Source organism: Triturus cristatus, chromosome 4_1, assembly GCF_964204655.1.
Source record: "Triturus cristatus chromosome 4_1, aTriCri1.1, whole genome shotgun sequence".
Lineage (NCBI taxonomy): Eukaryota > Metazoa > Chordata > Amphibia > Caudata > Salamandridae > Triturus > Triturus cristatus.
Window position 1 is genome coordinate 1,237,430,559 of NC_140585.1, and position 19,924 is coordinate 1,237,450,482.

The 19,924-nt window shown below is 45.9% G+C and overlaps 1 protein-coding gene across 5 annotated transcripts in view; it reads left to right on the forward strand.

Annotated features, from left to right (window-relative positions):
* The window catches only part of ZNF740 (zinc finger protein 740), a 240,497-nt gene that overhangs the window by 205,287 nt on the left and 15,286 nt on the right, over positions 1-19,924 (forward strand). For all 5 annotated transcript variants that reach the window (XM_085654652.1, XM_085654655.1, XM_085654653.1 and 2 more), the window contains exon 6: positions 10,211-10,329. In XM_085654652.1, coding sequence (XP_085510778.1) covers positions 10,211-10,329 — 119 coding nt within the window. The remainder of the gene's footprint in view (positions 1-10,210; positions 10,330-19,924) is intronic.

Consider the following 19,924-nt stretch of genomic DNA (forward strand, 5'->3'; position numbering starts at 1 on the left):
AGAGATGGTGCAGCATCATCTGCAGGTAACATCTCGGCTGTTATTCGACTTGGGTTTTTCAATCAATGTGCCCAAATCTCACCTGGTGCCCTCTCAACGCAGCCTGTTCATAGGGGCGGTACTGGATACTACTGTGTGTCGAGCATTCCCTCCTCCTCAAAGGATTCTCGACATTCAGAAAATGGTCCCTTTATTCCACAATGGAGCGGTTGTTCCAGTCCTGAAGGTCCTTCGCCTGCTCGGTCTGTTCGCCTCCTGCATTCTGTTGGTCAACCATGCACGCTGGCACATGAGGGCGCTCCAGTGGTGCCTCCGCAGGCAGTGGTATCAGCACAATGGAGATCTCAGGGAGTCGATCAGGATCTCCGGAAAAGCTGCAGCGGATCTATCTTGGTGGAGCGTGGAGGGCAATCTGTCCCAAGGAAAGCCCTTCCATCTTCCTCCATCGGTGGCCACAGTGATAACGGATGCATCCACCCTAGGGTGGGGTGCTCATCTGGGGGATCTGGAGATCAAGGGTCTTTGGTCTCCAGAGGAGAGGTTGCTTCACATCAACCTTCTGGAATTGCGGGCGATTCGTTTGGCGCTCAAGGCCTTCCTCCCTTCCCTTCGCGGTCAGTCGGTTCAAGTCCTGACGGACAACACTACCGCGATGTGGTATGTCAACAAGCAGGGAGGAGTGGGGTCGCGTTGCCTCTGCAGAGAGGCTCTGCGTCTCTGGTCCTGGGCTCAGGACCATCAGATTTGTCTGATGGCAAATCATCTGGCCTGGGTGGCTTATTTAACCAACATCACAGCCTTTCGCCCCCTCGCCCTCTGGGTGTACATTTGGTCTAGGCCTAGGATCCAACTGAGTAAGGACATTAGAAAGGATTGTTTATCTCTTGATTATTTCCATCACATTCCTTGTTTTAAATACATCTGGGATTCACTTTAGAGATTAGGAAAGGAGACCTAGTAAGCAACCCAGATGGGGTTTGTAAGAAGGATTACAAATGATTAAAAGACTATTTTATTAAGACAGAGGATGATGGTCAGGGAAGAGGGTGCCTTATTGAAACCCAGCGTTCGTCGCTATGTCATGTTGAAAACTGTGCCTTCCACGAGCCCAGCCTTCTGAGTGTCAAAAGTAGGTATGACCGTTTGTTATTAACTAGATTTCGGTTGGACCTACTGCCTTTTTTGTTATCCTACGGACACGCTGCATTTTACCATGTTTTGCAGCTTTTACACCATGCACACGAAGCTATATATCATCCCTATATTGAAAAGAGCCAACTTTACCCAGGTCCGACTGCCCTTATTTATTTGCAGATGCTTTTAGGAGACATCATTCTCAGTGTCCTGAGCTTCTTAAAAGTCACCGTAAGGTTGAGAAAAAGTTGTGATTAAAATCCTTTGTTATTTGAGGACGGTTGTTACCTGTTTAAGACACCTTTCTTATAGGATGTTTTAATTGTGTATTTATTTATGATTTGTGGTCTTTTTAATGTATTTTGTACATTGTAAGTTTTTTTTATATTTTTAACCTGTATATCTTGAGGATGGTTTTTAGCCCCTGTGTAATGCTACGGCTCGCTATGCGTTTATGGTTTTTACCTCAAAAACAGAATAAAGTTTATGTTGATTAATTTGAACTATGCACCTTACTATTAGATCTGAAATCTGAATCTAGTGAGAAAGTTGTAGTTCGCAAACGAGCGTGCCAGGGTTACATACTAGCGCTCGCTGTCTTTCTCCTTTTTATAAACGGATGTGTTTATTACTTACTTAACTGTGACAATGACTGTCCATTTTGTCTGGCTAGACAACACCGGCTTTACTTTTTCTGGATGATACCCTACTTTTTTCTAAAACATAAAGAGGGCTTTATATTCTTGGAGAGAAATGTTCCTTATTTTGTAGCACCCATGGTCTAGAGATCAGTACTTTAAAAATACATTTGTGGCGATTAATCTTCACAAGAAATTCAGGGGCAAATTATCGTTAGAATGCCGTGTCTTTGAGAGAGGGGTTATTGGACTCACTCTCATGCTCCCCGCAAATCTTGAAGACCGTTATTCTGCTGAACCATAGGGCGTATTCAGTGTTTAGGTTTGCCAGGTGTACAATAGTCTATCCAGTCTTCCCCGCCCATGAAATCTATAGATCGCAAGCTTTGAGCACTGATTTGTATTGTTCAGAACTTTGGAGACATTTTTAACAAAGATTCTCTTGGGACAGATCTTTGTTGATGCTCCCAATGAGCACTCTGTTACTCCCACTTAGACTGGATCTATCTTTGAAATTGATTATTGGGTACGTCAAATTATGGCCCATTCTTTTCTGGTTTTGCATATGGTCCGCTGATGAGCTGGAGCCTTATAGAATGGGCTTAGCTGATATAATTAAAGGTCCACAAGTACTTTAAAAAACCTTGGCTGAGGTACATTAAGGCATCCTTGATGGTTCTTGGTTTGAATGAGCAATGGTATAACACATGTTCTGTTTCCCAGATTACCCAAAATATTGGGAAAGAAAGATTCTGATAGCATGATTGAGAGAATCTGTAATCATCCCCAGCCTTGCATAGTTGGTCCAGCACATTTTGGCACTGAAAGGTGAACTTGGATTTGAAGAGTTCCTAAATTACATCAGTCCTCCCACCAAGGAGGTATTTGTATATAAAACTGGAATGGAGAACTGTTCCGTTGCCTTTTTTTACTAGCAGATGGTCGGCCCAAGCTCATGATAGTGAGTGGTGTCATCTATGTCCACTAACTGAGGAAAGGGATGATCACTTAATGTTTTTCTACCCAGCTTATTTAAGGCACAGAGCTTGGTGGGTATCACCATTCTGTTGTGTTTCAGAAGCACCGAAAATCTGTAACTTTGATACCAGACCACATTTGTGTTTTACTATTTCAAAATGTTTAGAATCAGCTTGGCATGCCAAGGCTCTTAGGATGGACCACCTGCAATCAATCAATCAAAAGTCCAAATATTGTCATAAAAGCACATACATTAAAAACCATAATCATATTATAACGTACATATCTGAAAGAGACAGTTAGTTATGGATTCCTCACTTTAGAAATACCTCCAGGCGTCAGACTGGATCCGGAAAATCACGCGCTAACGTCACTTCTTTCTTTTTCTGCGCCGGCCAGCGTACATCCGGAGAGAGCGGTATCTCAAGTCACTTTTTAACTCCCATTTTTCCGACTTTTGGCGACAACTTTTTTGAGTCGATCGACTCCTAGTGCATGGAGAGATGTCACGTCGGACTGGCTTCAAGGTTTGCGACCCCTTTCGCAAATTGATGTTGGTCACGGACCCGCACCTCGTGTGCCTTTGGTGCCTGGAGCGCGACTACGACCCGAAGTCGTGCTCCGAGTGCTGGGCCATGAAACCGAAGTCTTTGCGGGAGCGGTCCCGAAAGCTTCTCAAGGCCTGGCAGTCCGCTTCGCTCCGTTTGAGGCCCGGGTCTAGAGGGAGGTCACGGGACCGGTTGAGGTGCCACCACCACCACCACTCGTCATCTAAGTCTTCGTCTTCGGGTAAGTTGAAGCACAAGAAGAAGGCGAAGAAGCATTGTCGCTCTTTGCGTTCTCCCCGTCTGTTGGCCGATGCGACTGTTGGGTCGACTCCGGCCCACCCTCCCTTTCCGGTAGCTGGAGCGACCCCTCCCCAGCTTCGAAGCTTTTATGAAGCCTTGCATTCCATCTTTGGGCAGCGCCCTCGGGCCCCACGGACTCGGTTGGGGGCTCTAGGCCTTCGATTTCAGCAGCTTCGGCTCTGGCACCGCAGGACACCCAAGGATCCAGGCCTGGATCCGGATCGGCGCTGGTTGACCTCGTGACACCTCCGGCGCCGAATCCAGTGACGACACCCCCGCCGCCTCCAATGCCGGTTGTGTCCCCAGCCAGCGTCGACCCCGGCCTCCCCCTCGATGAGGACACGGAGCCAGACCGACTTTGTCCGATGTCGGGACCAGCGCCGACCGGTACTTTTGTACCCCTGTTCTCCCTTGATGTTTCCTACCACCCTGAGCGGCTCACAGGAGAGGGTGAGGAGGACTGGGAGGGGTCTATGGATCCTCTTGCAGACCAGTTGGAGGAACTGGACTGGAGAGAGGAGTTGGGTGAGTCCAGTGGTCTGGATACCTCCCCAGACCTTGGCATGCTATCGCCCCTTACCATGGCTACGGAGGAGGGTGCACCTTACGCAGTGATGTTGCGTAGGGCAGCCGAGGCCCTAAACCTCGAGCTTCCTACGGTAGTGGTCAGGAATAACCTCCTGACAGAGGTGCTTCAACCGGCAGCAGCCTGCTCAGGGCCCTTGCTGCCGTTCAATGAAGCCCTAACAGACATCCTTTCGGGCACCTGATCCAAGCCCAACACAGCGGCTCCTGTGGACAGGATGATTGCCCGACGCCACTGCCTGGCCCCGGGCGACCCCCTTTTACCCTCTTCCCATCCTACCCCTGAGAGCTTGGTAGTCCAAGCCTCAACGTCCAAGGGCGCATTCTCTAACGCACCACCTGATAGGGAAGCCAAGAGGCTGGACCACCTTGGGAAGAAGATGTTTTCTTCCTCCAGCTTGGGACTGCAGTCTGTGAACACCGCATGTCTATTGTGCCGTTACTCCCACTTGGTGTGTGACACGGTTGCGCAGGTGCTGCCACAGTGCCCGGAGAAGGCCTGAGCCATGCTCTTCTGTGCTGTTCCCGAAGGGAGAGACGCAGTGAAGTTCACCATCCGGTGTGGGCCGGACACCGCCGACTCACTGGGCAGGACGATTTCCACGTCATTAGCATTGCGACGCTATGCCTGGTTGAGGTCCACTGGCTTTTCGGGGGATTTCCAAGCAACACTTTTGAACATGCCCTTTGATGGCCGTCACCTGTTTGGCGACAAGGCAGACAACGCGCTCAAGCGCTTTAAGGACTCTAGGGCTACGGCTAGATCCTTGGGCCTCCCGCCCAGCGCAGTCTGCTTCTTGCCCCTTTGGTGGCTACGGAAGGGGTGCCCCGCTACATTCCGCCCAGAGCCATGCCACCTCAATTCCATCTCATGTCAGAGGATCACCTGGCCCTTCTCCAACAGGAAGTTACATCTCTCTTGGCCAAGGGAGCCATCAAGCGCGTTCTTTCTCCGGAAGTCTTTCGTGGTTATTATTCCCACTACTTTCTGGTGCCCTAGAAGGACAAGGGGCTGCGTCCTATCTTGGATCTCGGTAACCTCAACCGCTTCCTCTGGAAGGAGAAGTTCAAGATGTTGACACTGGCTCAGGTCGTGTCTGCTCTCGACCCTGGAGATTTGATGGTAGCGTTGGACTTGCAGGACGCTTATTTTCACATCCCCGTCCTGCTGGCCCGTCGGCGTTACCTGTGGTTTACGGTAGGACACGAGCACTTTCAGTTTACCATGCTCCCCTTTGGCCTTAACAGCGCCCCTTGGGTGTTCACGAAAGTGATGGCGGTGGTCGCAGCTCATCTGTGCAGATCATGGGTTCCAGTCTTCCCCTATCTCGACGACTGGCTGTTGAAGGCGGGTTTGCCCCAGACTGTCGTCTCCCACCTCCAGACTATGGCCGACCTGCATTCGCTTGGGTTCACCATCAATGTGCGGAAGTCACACCTGATCCCCTCTCAGTAGCTCCTTTTCTACGGAGTGGCTCTGGACACAGCGTAGTTTCAGGCTTATCCTCCCGAGCAGCGAATCTGGGATATTCGGGCTATGATTCCGATCTTTCCACCTCTATCCTGGGTTTCGGTCAGAATGACCCTGAGGCAACTGGGCCTCATGGCCTCCTGCATCCTGCTGGTGGACTATGCCAGTTGGCATATGCGGGCTCTGCAGTGGGACCTGAAGTTCCAGTGGGCATAGCATCAGGGGAATCTTTCCGATTGCGTCCAGATCTCGGAGGGCACTGCACACCAGTTGCAGTGGTGGCTAACGAACTAGGATTGGGTCAACGGCAGATCCCTCTCCTTTACCCAACCAGAGTTCACAGTGGTGACAGATGTATCACTGCTGGGGTGGGGCGGCCACATGGGAGAGGCGGAGATCAGAGGCCTCTGGTCTCCGGCGGAGTCAGTGCTCCATATCAACCTTTTGGAGCTTCGGGCAATTCTTCTTGCACTAAAAGCATTCCTTCCCTCTTTCCGGGGAAGTGTGGTGCAGGTGTTCACAGACAACACCACCGCCATGTGGTACTGCAACAAACAGGGTGGGGTGGGGTTGTGGACCCTATGTCAAGAGGCTGTCCGCCTTTTGACATGGCTGGAACATCAGTGCATATCTCTGGTGGTTCAACACCTGGTAGGTTCTCTTAACACCAGGACGGACAAACTCAGCTGCAGGTGCTTGATGGTTCACGAATGACGTCTTCACTCGGAGGTGGTGCAAGGTCTCTTTCAGCAGTGAGGAGGGCCTTGGTTAGATCTATTCGCCACCGAAGAGAAAGTGCAATGTCAGCAGCTCTGCGCGTTTGAATTTCCAAGGCGGCACTTGCCAGGCAACGCTTTTTGTCGCGAGTGGAGTTGCGGTCTTCTATACGCCTTTCCGCCTATACCACTTCTGCCCACAGTGCTGCAGACGATCAAGCGCGACTGGGCCCAAGTCATTCTTGTGGCCCCGGATTAGGCGAGAAGAGTCTGTTATCCCGAGCTTTTACACATGGCCATCGATCCTCCAATCAGACTGCCTCTTCGGGAGAATCTTCTGTTACAGCAGCAGGGGATGGACCCCCACCCGAACCTGTCCAGCCTCCACCTCCTTGCGTGGCTATTGAGCAGCGACAGTTGACAGATTTCGACCTTCCTCCCGAAGTCTGTGATGTTATCTTGGCAGCCCTACGTCCCTCCACTAAAACGGTATACGCCTGTAGATGGAACAAATTTGTGGCATTGTGCACAGCAAAGGCTGTGGATCCCCTTTCTGCACCCCTTTCAGAGGTTCTCTTCTTCATTCTTTCTTTGGCCCAGCAGTGCTCTGCTCTGGGCACTCTCATAGGCTATCTTTTGGCCATCTCGGCCTTTCTTCGGCTTCCTGACCAGCCTTCTCTTTTCAAGTCCCCTATTGTAAATCGCTTCCTTAAGGGTATTACTGACTTGTTTCCTCCCATTCCTTTCGTAATGCCCCAGTGGGACTTGAACCTGGTTCAGACCTACCTTATGTGCGCTCCTTTCGAGCTGCTACATAACTGTCCTCTCAGAGTCTTCACCCTTAAAACTGCCTTTCTGGTTGCCATCACCTCTGCTCGAAGGGTGAGTGAGCTACAAGCCCTTTCTTCTAAGCCTCCTTTCCTGGCTGTTCATCCAGACAAAGTTGTCCTCCTCACTAGGCCTTCTTTCCTTCCCAAAGTGGTTACCTCTTTCCATATAGGACAGACAATCACTTTTCCCACCTTCTTTCCGCATCCTTCTAAAGAGGAAGAGAGGCTCCACCGCCTGGATCCAAAACGTGCGCTTTCGTAATATCTGGATTGCACATAACAATTCCGGGTGGATGACCAACTCTTTGTTGGTTATGTGGGTGTCAAGAAAGGTCGGGCTGTGCAAAAACGAACAATCTCCCGATGGGTCGTTCTTTGCATCAAGATCTGCTATTCCTTAGTGAAAAAAGAAACTCCCGTTGGGTTGCGTGCCCATTCCACCAGGGCGATGGCAGCCACTACTGCTTTGGGACGTGGAGTCCCCCTTCTTGACATCTGCCAGGCTTCACTGCTCACGTTTACCCAACACTATTGCCAGGACAGCCAAGTCTGGAGGGGCGGCTTTTTGGGCTGTTCAGTTCTCCAGGACTTTCTGGTGGGAACTTGGTTCGCAGACCCACTACTGGGTTGGTATGGTATTGCTGGTGTATCTATTCCAAGGTGAGGAATCCATAACTAACTGTTTCTTTCAGATGAACAAGTTACTTACCTTCGGTAACGATATATCTTTAAGAGACATAGGTTAGTTATGGATTCCTCACCACCCCACCCATCCTCCCTGTACTGAGAACTGATTTCTAGGGTAAGGGACTCCCTTTTTTCAGGGCTATTTTTTCAGGGAGATAAAAACGATCAGTCAGACCCAAGGTGTAGAGTTATTTAGTTTTTTTTACATAAGCCAGCCATGGGATAGCATTCACATTATCGAGATTTAAGCAATCAATCAGAACATCCCTTGCTAGAACAGCCCTAGGGGTACTCCAGAGTTTTAACCAGAATAGCAGCGGAGCTAAATTGATTGAGTCCACCACAAAACCAACCCCCCTCACCCCCTCTGCATGTGTAATGAAAGTTGAAGTTGATTTTGGTATAGCTAGAAGTCTAGCTAAAAACATGTTTTCCATCGTCTGCAATTTCCCAGAAGTTATGTAACCCCATACTACTGCTCCATAAACACCCATGGATAAACATTTACTTTTATATAGCTGGAGCATTTCCTTAAATGGTTTATGCCCAATTTCTTTGAAAATCGAAATATCATTTCCCCCTCAGCCCCATCTTTTGTATTCTCTGGTTGATTAAACGCTCCCACGACCCATTCACACTGATTAAGAGGCCCAAATACTTAAAGGAGGATACCTTCGCAAACGGTATCCCATCAATAGATTTTTTTTTTTTTTAGGACCGCAGGTCATATTATATGATTTTTGATTAATTACTTTAAGGCTAAGACTACTCATAAAATTATTTAAAACGTCTAAAAGACTTGGGAGGCATTAGATTTTAAGCCTAGATGAACAGCATCATCAGTGTATAACAGAATCGGAACTACACGAGAACTGATTCGCGGAATATCTTTAGTACATGCCCCCAGAGATCTAGCGAAAGAATTAATGTAAAATTAGAATAAAAATGGAGCCAAAATCCAGCCTTGTCTCACTCCTGTGGTCACCTTAATAGGTTTTGTGCAATCCTCGGAGTATGAATAATGCACTTTAAGGGCTGTTTCCCAATGTAATCCAGCAAACTTGGCTCAGCTCCTGCCTGAAGCATTAGAACCCATAGTTTCTTCCTGTCAACAAAGTCAAAGGCACAGGAGAGGTCCATAAATGCCATATGAAAGGCACCTCTCCTGGCCTTGACATATCTGCCCCCGATAAGATGGAAATTAAAAGCCTGTTCTATCTTTCCTAGACTAGGTCTTAAGCCGCATTGGAATGGTGTGAAAAAGGACATATGTCCAGCCTATTCCTCAAATTTCCCCAAAATAACCCTCCCCACAATTTTGGCAGTGAAAAGTTTATGTGTAAATATTGATAAAATAATGGTTATTTTATACTTTTTATTTGATGTTTTATTAAATTATTTCATGTCTGTTTTGCTGAAATGTATATATTTGATTATATAGTGTTCTGCCGAAGGATTTTTATGCAATGTGAAAAATAAATAAGCATACAGGTGACAGGATGTTAGTTTTGTTCTATGATGAGGGATCATGAGAACTGTCACGGGGATAGGTTTTTTAGTTGGCGAAGACTGACCGAAGGTTCCTGAGTGCAAAAAGGTGTTATGAGTATATTGAGTGACCTTCTAATAGGAGTAATTAAAAAAGCAAACACCCCTCCGCGCACCCCTCCCCCTCCCCCCCAAAATTGTCTGTCTGTATTTGAGCTGGCATAATGAGTGGGGGGGCGTTACAAGCTGTATAAGGTCTAACTACCCTTTTTTGCCATATTCATTTTGCTGATGTGCTGTAAATACAATGTAATGGTTTCTGAAGTGAAACCTCCAAATTATCTTTAATATGGAGAACTAAGTATAAATGACAGTTAAATGCTCATGTTTACAGTGATCTGAATTATAAAAAATGGAGATAGGTGGACATGGTACAGTTAAATTGGAATGTTTTTTGGTAAATTCAGAGAAACCTGTAGTACAAGGCGTCCTCTCGGAGAAACTGAAATTAATGAAATAATTTTTAATTTCTGGGATGAAATGGAGTATAACATTTGAATGAATAGAGTGTGATATAAACAGGATATATGTTCTTGAAGGCAAAGAAAGTAATAAAGTAATCTAGTCTGGGTCATCTTATTGGTCGTTGTATGAATGACTAAGTGATTGAAATGGTGAAATCATTGTATTCCAGCATATTGGTATTAGTCTGTGAAATTAAAATGAGAGGACTCATCAGCTTTGATAGGGGTTGTCTTTAACAGTTACACTAGTTTTCTGGGTATAAAAGAGTTTAAGGCTTAGTCTCTAAACTTGCTTTTCTGCACCTCAACAGGAGAAAAGCCTTTTGAGTGTGATGTGTGCAACATGCGCTTTATTCAGAAGTATCACCTGGATAGGCACAAGCGGGTGCACAGCGGTGAGAAGCCCTACGAGTGTGAGCGCTGCCATCAGGTATGATAACAACCCTGGAAGTGGTAATTCTATCACCCGGCTCTATAGATACATTGTGATAAAGGACAAATCCCCTTGGCGGTTTTATTCCCTGTATATATAGTTGTGTGGAGAAGTCAAAGAGGAGTCCTGTGATACACAGGCAAGACACGTAGTATCCAACTTTGCAAGTTGTTCAAAACCTAATGTATGGTTCATTAATGGAAAAGTATCCACATTGCGGCAAGAATTGTAAGGGAGTAGTATTCAACTTTACAAGTTGCTCAAAACATAATGAATGGTTCATTAATGGAAACATGTCCACATTGGGGCAAGTGTTGTAGGAGAGTAAAGGGAGCCCCATCTCAACTGTGATTCAAAGTGAAAATGTGAAACCTGTTTGCAACATGTAGCAATTTGAATCTACTGCTAATGCTTCCAGATCGGTCCAGTATTATATTCAGATACATGCAGGGCTTTCAAGGAGCTCCTGCCTCGCAAATCACAGATTTAAAATCCAGTTGTGTCGTCCATTGTCTAACCGAAAATGAGGGCAGTCAATACATTAAAACATGCCTTCCAGAGCTGTTTGTATCATCTTTGGTAGAGATAACAACAGAGGCCTTCTTTTTACTGCATGTTAAATTAGCGAGATGTTACAGAACTATCTTGTTGCTGTTAAAGAAAAATAAATGTCTAGTGAAAAATGTATAGTTTTGATGTTGCCAAGAGGAGGTCATGTTCTGCAATGTAGGATCCTCATCGACAGTCCTAAACATAAAATATTCCTGACTGCATGCAAGGACCTCAGGACTTTTTTCTGAATATAACAGTCAATCTGTAGTTGGAGATAGCCATCTTCATGCTCCACAGTGTGGTGATACCTCAGTGAATAATTAGACAGTCTAGCTTTTACTGCATTTTTCATATGTAAAGAAACTTCCTCTTTTATAATAGTAAAAAAACACATTGCAGCACCTACTGAAAGAAATGTGCTACATTATACAAAATATCTTCTAACCTTCATTCAGTGAAAGAGAAAAATGAAGGAAAAGGTGCCTGTCAGGTCAAAAGTACATAAGCTGCAAATAGCAAACACTGTTCTTTATTAAGTCATCAGTTACCATCTCCTAGCATGCACTGTTCTGGTAGTTTGTCTCACAGCCTTTCTTTTTTCTGGTTCTTGCTAAGAGGATCTCAGAACACCTACTACAGTTATTCACCCATTTATTTCTGGAGCTTTCTCTTTGGGTTTCAAAAATGTTTTAAACGTTTGGAACACTTCCTCATTTTTTCATCTGTGAAATAAGTGCATCTCACATAATGCCCTCTCTTTTTGTAAAATGCCCCTCCTGTGTCACGAAAAAAGCTGCCTCAGACCTCACTCAGTATCCGTGGTCTGTCTACCTCTCATTCATACTGCCAAACCGTGAAAATTCAGTCAAAAAGTATGAAGACCGTTCAGAAGGACTGCAAGGGTATTTGCCTCAAAGGGAAGCGAGAGGACCGTCTGGGCCATTGGGAAAGAAAAAAGCAGAGGAAAGCATTTCAGAAAGGGATCTCCCTTTACTGAGTCTGTGCACTTTCATGAAAAAGACCCCAACAATGAATATTTAGATACAGAAAACGCAGAAGACACCATCCGCATTATTCCAAGCACTCCTGCTACCCCCATGAGCACCAGTTCAATTCAAGATGGGGATCTGAACCAACCTGACCATAGGTACCGAACACTTTACCTTTCCCACTACACCAACGGACGTCAACTCCTGCAACAGAGAAGCCTTTACTGATGTCTTGACCTTTTCCGTTGTGACTCTCAGTGGCAGAATTGTCGACACTTAGAAGACACCATTCGCCACCATCGAGATCAACTTCAATGCTGATGATATTGCCTCTTCCAGTACCACTAGAACACCCTCTTCAACAACTTTCTGTACCATTGGCCTTCCCACCGTGGCCAATCATATCATCAAGACCAGCTGCTCCACTTTGTTCAGTTTTCCATAAGGTCCATTGATGGTGCCAACAAGCTATTCAGTGTCTCCCAGAAGAGTAATACCACCACAGCCTTGTTCACCAGTTCCCGATGGGGAGTCTGCAGAAGTTACTCCACAGTGGGGCAAAAGATGGAAACTCTTACCAACTTCGTCAAGACACCACTCCTCACATTCTTATACCTTGTGTAGTAAACTAGGTTTTGTTGCAGTTGTGCCCCTCCCCCTTTTAGCTACTAGATGCTGACAGTGCACTGAGGCCTGTTAACCAGACTTCAATGCCAGTGCTCCTCCCTTAAAACAAGGTATATCTGATTTTTTGCAATTAGACTAGGACTTTAGCGCCCCTGTAAGACCCTAGTAAATGGTACCCCTGGTAACCAGGGCATGGGTAATAAAGAGGGTCCCTAAGGGCTGCCTCATATCTTATACCACCTTAAGGAGCCCACACACAAATTCCACCCAGACTTCCAGACCAGACTGTGTGACATGGTGCAAACCACGAGTAAAAACATGACATGGCAGACTCCTGTGCGCCCTGCCAAAGTCACAGCATTTAATATAAATAAGTCACCCCTACAGCAGGCCTTTGAGCCCTAAGGCAAGATGCATTATATTTTATGTCAGGACATATCTGCACGAGCAGATATGCCCCTGTGATGTCTAATTCTATTACTAGATATTACAAGTGAACAGGGAGGCCATCTTAAGGTATGTACTGGGCACTGGTCAAAGCGAGTTCCCCTGCTACATAAAGGCTTCACTGAAACACATAGTGTTTGGTATCAAACACCTCGTATTAATAAACCCACACTGATTCCAGTGATGGAGTTATTAATACATGCACCCAGAGGGTACCTTAGAGGTACCCCCTGAACTCTACTACTGCGGTGTGCTGGCTGACTGGTCCTGACCAGCCTGCGACCACAGAGGAGTTTCTGAACCCCCCCTCTCTTTCTGTAAAATGCCCCTGCTGTGGGACAAAGAAAGCTGCCTCAGGAGCTGTGTGACAGGAGAAAGGTCTTCATGCTCCTGGAGGTCAGATCTGTCTCCTTGCCAAGTGAGGTGATGCCAGAACCCCCAGGAACCACCCAGCAACAATAACCTGGGTACCGGTGCAGTTGCAGCAACCAAGGCTTGTTGATGGTCCAGTCTGGACTCCAACAGCACAACGCATGACCTACCGTCGAGGGACGTCAGGCCAGCTGCAAATGTGGCCCTGCTGTCCTATTTCCCCTCTTCACCAGGTCACCAAGACACAGAATGAGCCCCTGACCAACCGCGATTCAACTCCTCAAAGCACCCCTGCTCCAGCACTCCACAGCCCGAGTACGAGGCAAGTGACGGTGCTAAAGTGGTCCTGAGACCCTCAAGAGCTGTACCCGCCCATGGGATTGGCCAGTCTGGTCACCGAATCGCCGCCTGCAGCCTCTTTTTGCAGGAACCGAGAACCGCATGAGTCTCGAGCAGCGTGACCCCCGCCGTACAAAGCACCACCGCACACAAGCGCCTCCAGCTCGAGTTCGAGTGGACCGACTGTGTCCCTCTGGGCCCAAGACCTGAGCCCCCCTGTTGGTTCAACTGGACTGCCCCCCAGTCCCTGCTTGCAGTTTCTTTTAAATAGGACCGTTTGCCATTGACTTGAACGGGGGAACCGATGCTGAAAAACACCTCTGCACCCAGACGCCCCAAAGCAGACCGAGGTGACCGGTTGGTGCTGCCTGGAACCTTGCCCCATACTTACCTTAAGTTTAGAAGAACAGTCCTATAAGGGGTTGACAAGTGACCGTGCTATCTTGCATTTAAAGGGGTCTTACTCTACCGCCCGCCAGTGGTGAAAACTGGATTCCTTAACTCCATTAAAACGCTGCTTGAAACCTGTGCTACTGAGAATTCAATCCATTTTTTGGGGGATTTTAATTTTCATCTCGAAGACAGTTCAGATTCAAACACTGTTTCCCTAATCGATCTTATGACTATGGCTGGTCTACATCAAATTGTTACAGGCCCCACACTAATAGCGACCATACTGTGATCAATGAGATTTTACCTCTAACTTGGACGGATCACTCAGCAATCATCTTTGAGCTGAACAACCCTTCCATGGACAAAGTTAATAATCTAAAGCAACTCACTAGGACCTATCGTTATTGGAACCAGGTTGATGGCAATGTGCTTGAGTCCTCAACTGTCTAATACCCAAAATAAACTCCCAGAAGATGTGCAATTAGCCTCACTCCAATTCAATAACTGGCCCTTATCCGTTGCCGACAAGGTAGCTCCTCATTAAAACAAGCATTTGCAATGCAATAGGTCTTGCATTACTAAATGTTTCAGTTATTGGCATTGCATTATCAGCAACGCTAATAGCTCAAACTTTTACAAATGCGAGACCTATTGCATAGCAAATGCTTGTTCATTGTGTAAACGTATTTGTAAACAATTAATAGCACTATGAGTTCATTGCTACCAAACAAACTCCATTATGTCATCCTTAGAATAATGACAGATTAAACCCTGCAAGGATTGACACTTATGCCTTGAACGATAGATACTGTGAGCTCTTTGAAGTGGCCATATATCAAACTGAGCGCTTTTACCAGGATCTTAACCTGCCATCTGCAAGCAGCACATGAAGCTCTGAAAAAAGTATTAACCCAGTGAGATATACTACATAAGGTCCAGACCTGCACATACATGCTACAATCAGCAGGTAAATTAACCCTCTGAGCTATTCTAGGATGATTCGAACCCGAGAATGCACATAGATCACTCTACTACAAGTGTTAATTTACGGGTGTTATTATACCGTGATAAGTGCGTGAACATATAGATCTCTGCGGCAGGTGTCTTATCCCTCTAGGCTAGCTCAAAATGTATCTGGTCTGTGACCAATGAAATAAGCCAGAGTAACTTTATGAACGCGTTTTTTATTATTGCCTATTTTGTGGAGGAAGAGTTCGTAACCCAGGCTAATGTTCGTAATTCTAGGACTATGTAAAGAACTCCAATTACAGTAACTTCATTTTACAGTTTTGTTCCACAAACAACGTGTTTCTTCCATTCACACCACCTCGCCCGGCGCACAATGTCCAAGAAATGCACAGACGGGTCAACATAACAACCTTCACAGAGGTCACGTTGATAAACGACACCTGGTGCCTCAAGCCCCGCCTCTCATTTATCACAGAACAGAAGGCACACACCTGCTTGAAGCCCAGCCACACAAACACACTCTTCACGGTAACACAGGCCTCTATCACGAGCACTCGTGACTCGCCGACATCAACCCGGAAAGAATCACATGGGAGCTTACAAATGCAGACAAAGTGTTGCTAAGGAGGGACTAACAAGCCTGTTAACGAATCAGAAGTAACTATTTAACATGCACTGTTACTGTTGTGACATTGTTTCACGTAAAATTACTAATGGGGTAGGATTACTGTCACAATAATTGGTGTGTCATGTTTACAGACATGTTAACATATGATGGGGCATTATTTCCTCCACAGACACTTTCTGAAGCAGCTGATGGCATGCACAATAACTGATGGGGCACGATTACTGGCACACTAGCTCACAGTGCATGATAACTGTCACAATAACAGTTCATCTTTGTGCTCAGGACAACAATTTCATTACTGCTGTTGTAAAACGTGGCACACGGCTCTGCTGTGTATTATTATTTACTAAACGGGCACGTTTGAAGAAGTCTAACAGCGGGTGATGCCTTTTAATTTAGGGAAAAAAACAGTGGATTCGCTGCTCCTTAAAACCACAACTCATGAATGTTGATGCGTTAAATAGCCGCGGCCCTACATTCGCGAGACTTGATGGGAAATCGTGTTTGCTGCGAGGCTGCTTGTGCCCGGAAACCTGAGGATCGGAGACCGCAGCCCGGCGCTCGATTTATGGGAGACTGAAAGCCGTGCATTCTGACATTGCGTTTGACGGCCCGATAAGTAATAGGGGATTGGGACATTCCTGTCAGTGAGTAGCCAGGCAGTCCTCTATGCTGTCAGAGTTGACGTTTGCCGAGGACTCGCTGGATGGGAATGTAGGGGGGGAGGCACGCAGGGGCGCGTGGTGGGGAGGCGGGCCGGAGCTCGAGCTGCACCGTCCTTTCAGCGCGAGGGGTCATGCTTGTCTAATGCGTGCAGACACTACTGCATACCGCCAGCATAAATCACCAGCGCGCATTCATTCTTCAGCACGGACTCTTAGAAGCCGGCTGCATGGCTAATCAGTGGTGCGCGCGCGCACCACAGAGGAGTGGGGGCAAGGGAGCACGGCAGCGAGGCGAACGCGCGCTGCTGCGCGTCCTAAACACCGGTCGGAATGGGCGGAGCAAAGGCGGAACATGCGCCCGCCTTTGCCCAACACGCGAAACCCAATGGCAGCCAGCGAGAGCAAAATCACACGCACGAGTGTGTGGTCAGCTTTCAAAACCCTGTTTTTCACCTACTAAATGTCTCGCACTGCAACGGTAGGCGCGAGACCTAAAAAAGCTCAAACAAGAGAAAATCACCTACTGCTCCATGGTTTTCGGAAACCCATGGAGCTAAGAAACAAGAGTGTAGACGACAGGAGAGACGCTGGGGAAGCAACTATAATGCCAGCGAACTCTCCAACTACAAATCCCTACTTACTGAATATAAAAACCTGATATTGACATTGAAGCGCTTTTATTTCGCTAAACAAATGGGGAAGCAAAGAACTCCACCAGGGAACTCTTTCAAGTAGTCTCCAAACTGTCTGTACCTCCAGAAAAAAACACAACTGAGCATTCACAAGATTTTTTGCAACTCCTTAGCACAATACTTTTTGAAGAAAGTGGAGCAAATAAATGTTATTTTTGACACTAAGACACGCTTAGATGGATGCATCCTAGCCAATGTTGGCTCTGCTAATACTTCAACTTTTTCTAAATGTAAACCAATTACTAATAAGATTACCACTCTTATTCAGCAGGCCAAATCAGGTTCTCCACACGACCCCCTTCACCCCAATTTGTTCAACAAGCCTCTGAGACTTAGGCTCCCAGTCTTACCACCATCTTTAATTCCATGTTAGTTCAGGGTATGTTTCCCTCAATTTGGAAAAGGGCATCTATTTTACCACTACTGAAAAAATCTAACCTCGAGCCCACTGAACCGAATAATTACAGACCTATCTCATGCCTTCCCCTTCTTACCAAACTGGTGGAAAAAGGTATGAATGAACAGCTAACTCAATATCTGCATAACAACAACTGTTTAGATGAAACCCAGTTTGGTTTTAGGGCAAAACACACTACTGAATTCGGCCCTAATTAAAGCCACAGACAAAATCAGAGCAGTTCTGGATGCAATTGGCGCTGCTGCTCTGATTTTGCTCAACCTGTCGGTGACCTTTGACACGGTCAATCACAATTTGCTGCTTAAGCGACTGAATTGGTATCTCCCACAAAGCTCTCACACTGGTTTCCTCGTTTCTGTCCAGAAGAATACAATCAGTAGCCTTGGGCAGCTACGATTCTCCTTACTTTGTCCTTCCTTGTGGGGTCCCACAGGGCTCGTCCTTGAGATCCACTCTTTTTAATATTTATGTATCTGAACTAGTGACACTGATTAGATCTTTGGGATTGGCATTGACATCATATGTAGACGATACACAAATTGTTTTGTCTGTTTTTAAAAATACTCTGCCACCGATGCAAACATTTAAGGACTGTATGCTGGCAGCTAGCTCCTGGAGGAGCTCTCATTGTCTCAGATTGAATTCAGATAAAACTGAAATAGTCATTTTTGGCAGATTTTCGCTAGGCTGGTCACAGAGTTGGTGGCCAGATGAACTAGGGACAGCACCCATTCCAGTCGCCAAAGCAAAGAACCTTGATGTGATTATTGATAATAAATTGAACTTTGAGGCACAGGTTAACGCCATCTCCTCATCTAGCTTTTTTCTTCTCAAGGTAATCAAAAAAAATACTACCTTTTATCCCTGCGGACAGCAAGAAAATTGTGATTTCTTCACTGATTATTGCCAAACTAGACTACTGCAATGGGTTGTATCTTGGTATGCCTGAGAAGCAACTTAATAAGTAGCAAATGAACCAGAATGTGGCCTCTAGGCTCTTGTTAGGAATCCCCTAGTTTCACTCAGTCGGAAAAAAACACCTGCAAAAGCTGCATTGGCTCCCAGTTAAGAGCTATATCATCTTTAACCCCTTCCATGCTGCGCGAATTCCGCCGCTGTGCTGACGGTTTCTTGCGCGGGCGTGGTCATGACGGAACGGTTCCGTCATGAGCACAGCTCAACCGTGGCTCATGACGGAACCGTTCCGTCATGAGCACCGAAGGGGTTAAGGTCCTTTGCATTACCTATAGGGCACCTCATGATATTGGCCCTCAATTCCTGAGATGCCTGCTACACTGGTATGCCCCTAAAAGGCATCTTCGCTCAGATGGAGCTAAATTGATAGAAACCCTAAGATTTGTTAAAGCCAGCTGGGGTGGCAGGAGCTTTAGGGTGGCAGAGACTAAACTCTGGAATAATCTTCCCTTTTCCATTAGGACACTTCCGACCTTGTCTGTTTTCAGGAAGGCCCTGAAAACTTGGCTGTTTAACAGATAGAGACCCTTGCCTTACATGAGATTGCCTACTCCAGACCACCAGCGCCAAGACACCTCTGGGTATTTGTGCGCCTAATAAATTTATTAACATAACATAACCATATGCAGTTTCTGTTTTTCTCTATAGGATAACAGTACTGCTTTAAAGTTACAAATACAGTGCATTTTCTAATTCTTGAAAAAACACTATCTCGAAAATTACTTACTTGATTATGATGATCTTGGTGTTCAAATTCATAAAAAAATATGGCATTTTTTAAAATTGGTGTCATATTTCTTTATTGAGTGTGTGTCTCACTGACTGTGTGTGTGTGCAATAAATGCTTAACACTATTGTAGAAAGTTGGCTCCTTATTTGCTTTATCAAAATAAGATACATCGTGTAAAAATTCCAGGGGTTCCCTTATGAGTGGACAGGGGCTTGTTCTAGCAATACCAAGGTGCTCTTCTAGGGCGTAGTGTGGTCGAGCAGCCTTGTACTTATCAGAGAGTAGTGTTGGACATCTGCAAATACACATAATAGTCAGTAAATGATGCACACATATCAATAAGGAGATCCACACCAATTTATAGAAATAAACTGTTTCTTTATATATATATATATTCACTTCAAAAACCATAGGTTTCACACATGTTATAGTTAGCTGGACATTTCACTCGTAAAAAACCAATGAAATTCCCCCGTTATAGTTAGTGCAGGCAACTATAACTCACGCGACCGCAATCCTCTGCTGATGACGTCAGATATTACATCACTGTATTTAGACACTTATTTACCCATGTCTTATTCCATTAATCTTTAGCTATACATATATTACAAATATTTATTTTTTATAAAGACACATATGTCATCAGTGATGTAATATCTAACGTCATCAGCAGAGGATTGCGGTCGCATGAGTTATAGTTGCCTGCACTAACTATAACGGGGGAATTTCATTGGTTTTTTACGAGTGAAATGTCCAGCTAACTATAACATGTGTGAAACCTATGGTTTTTTCAGTG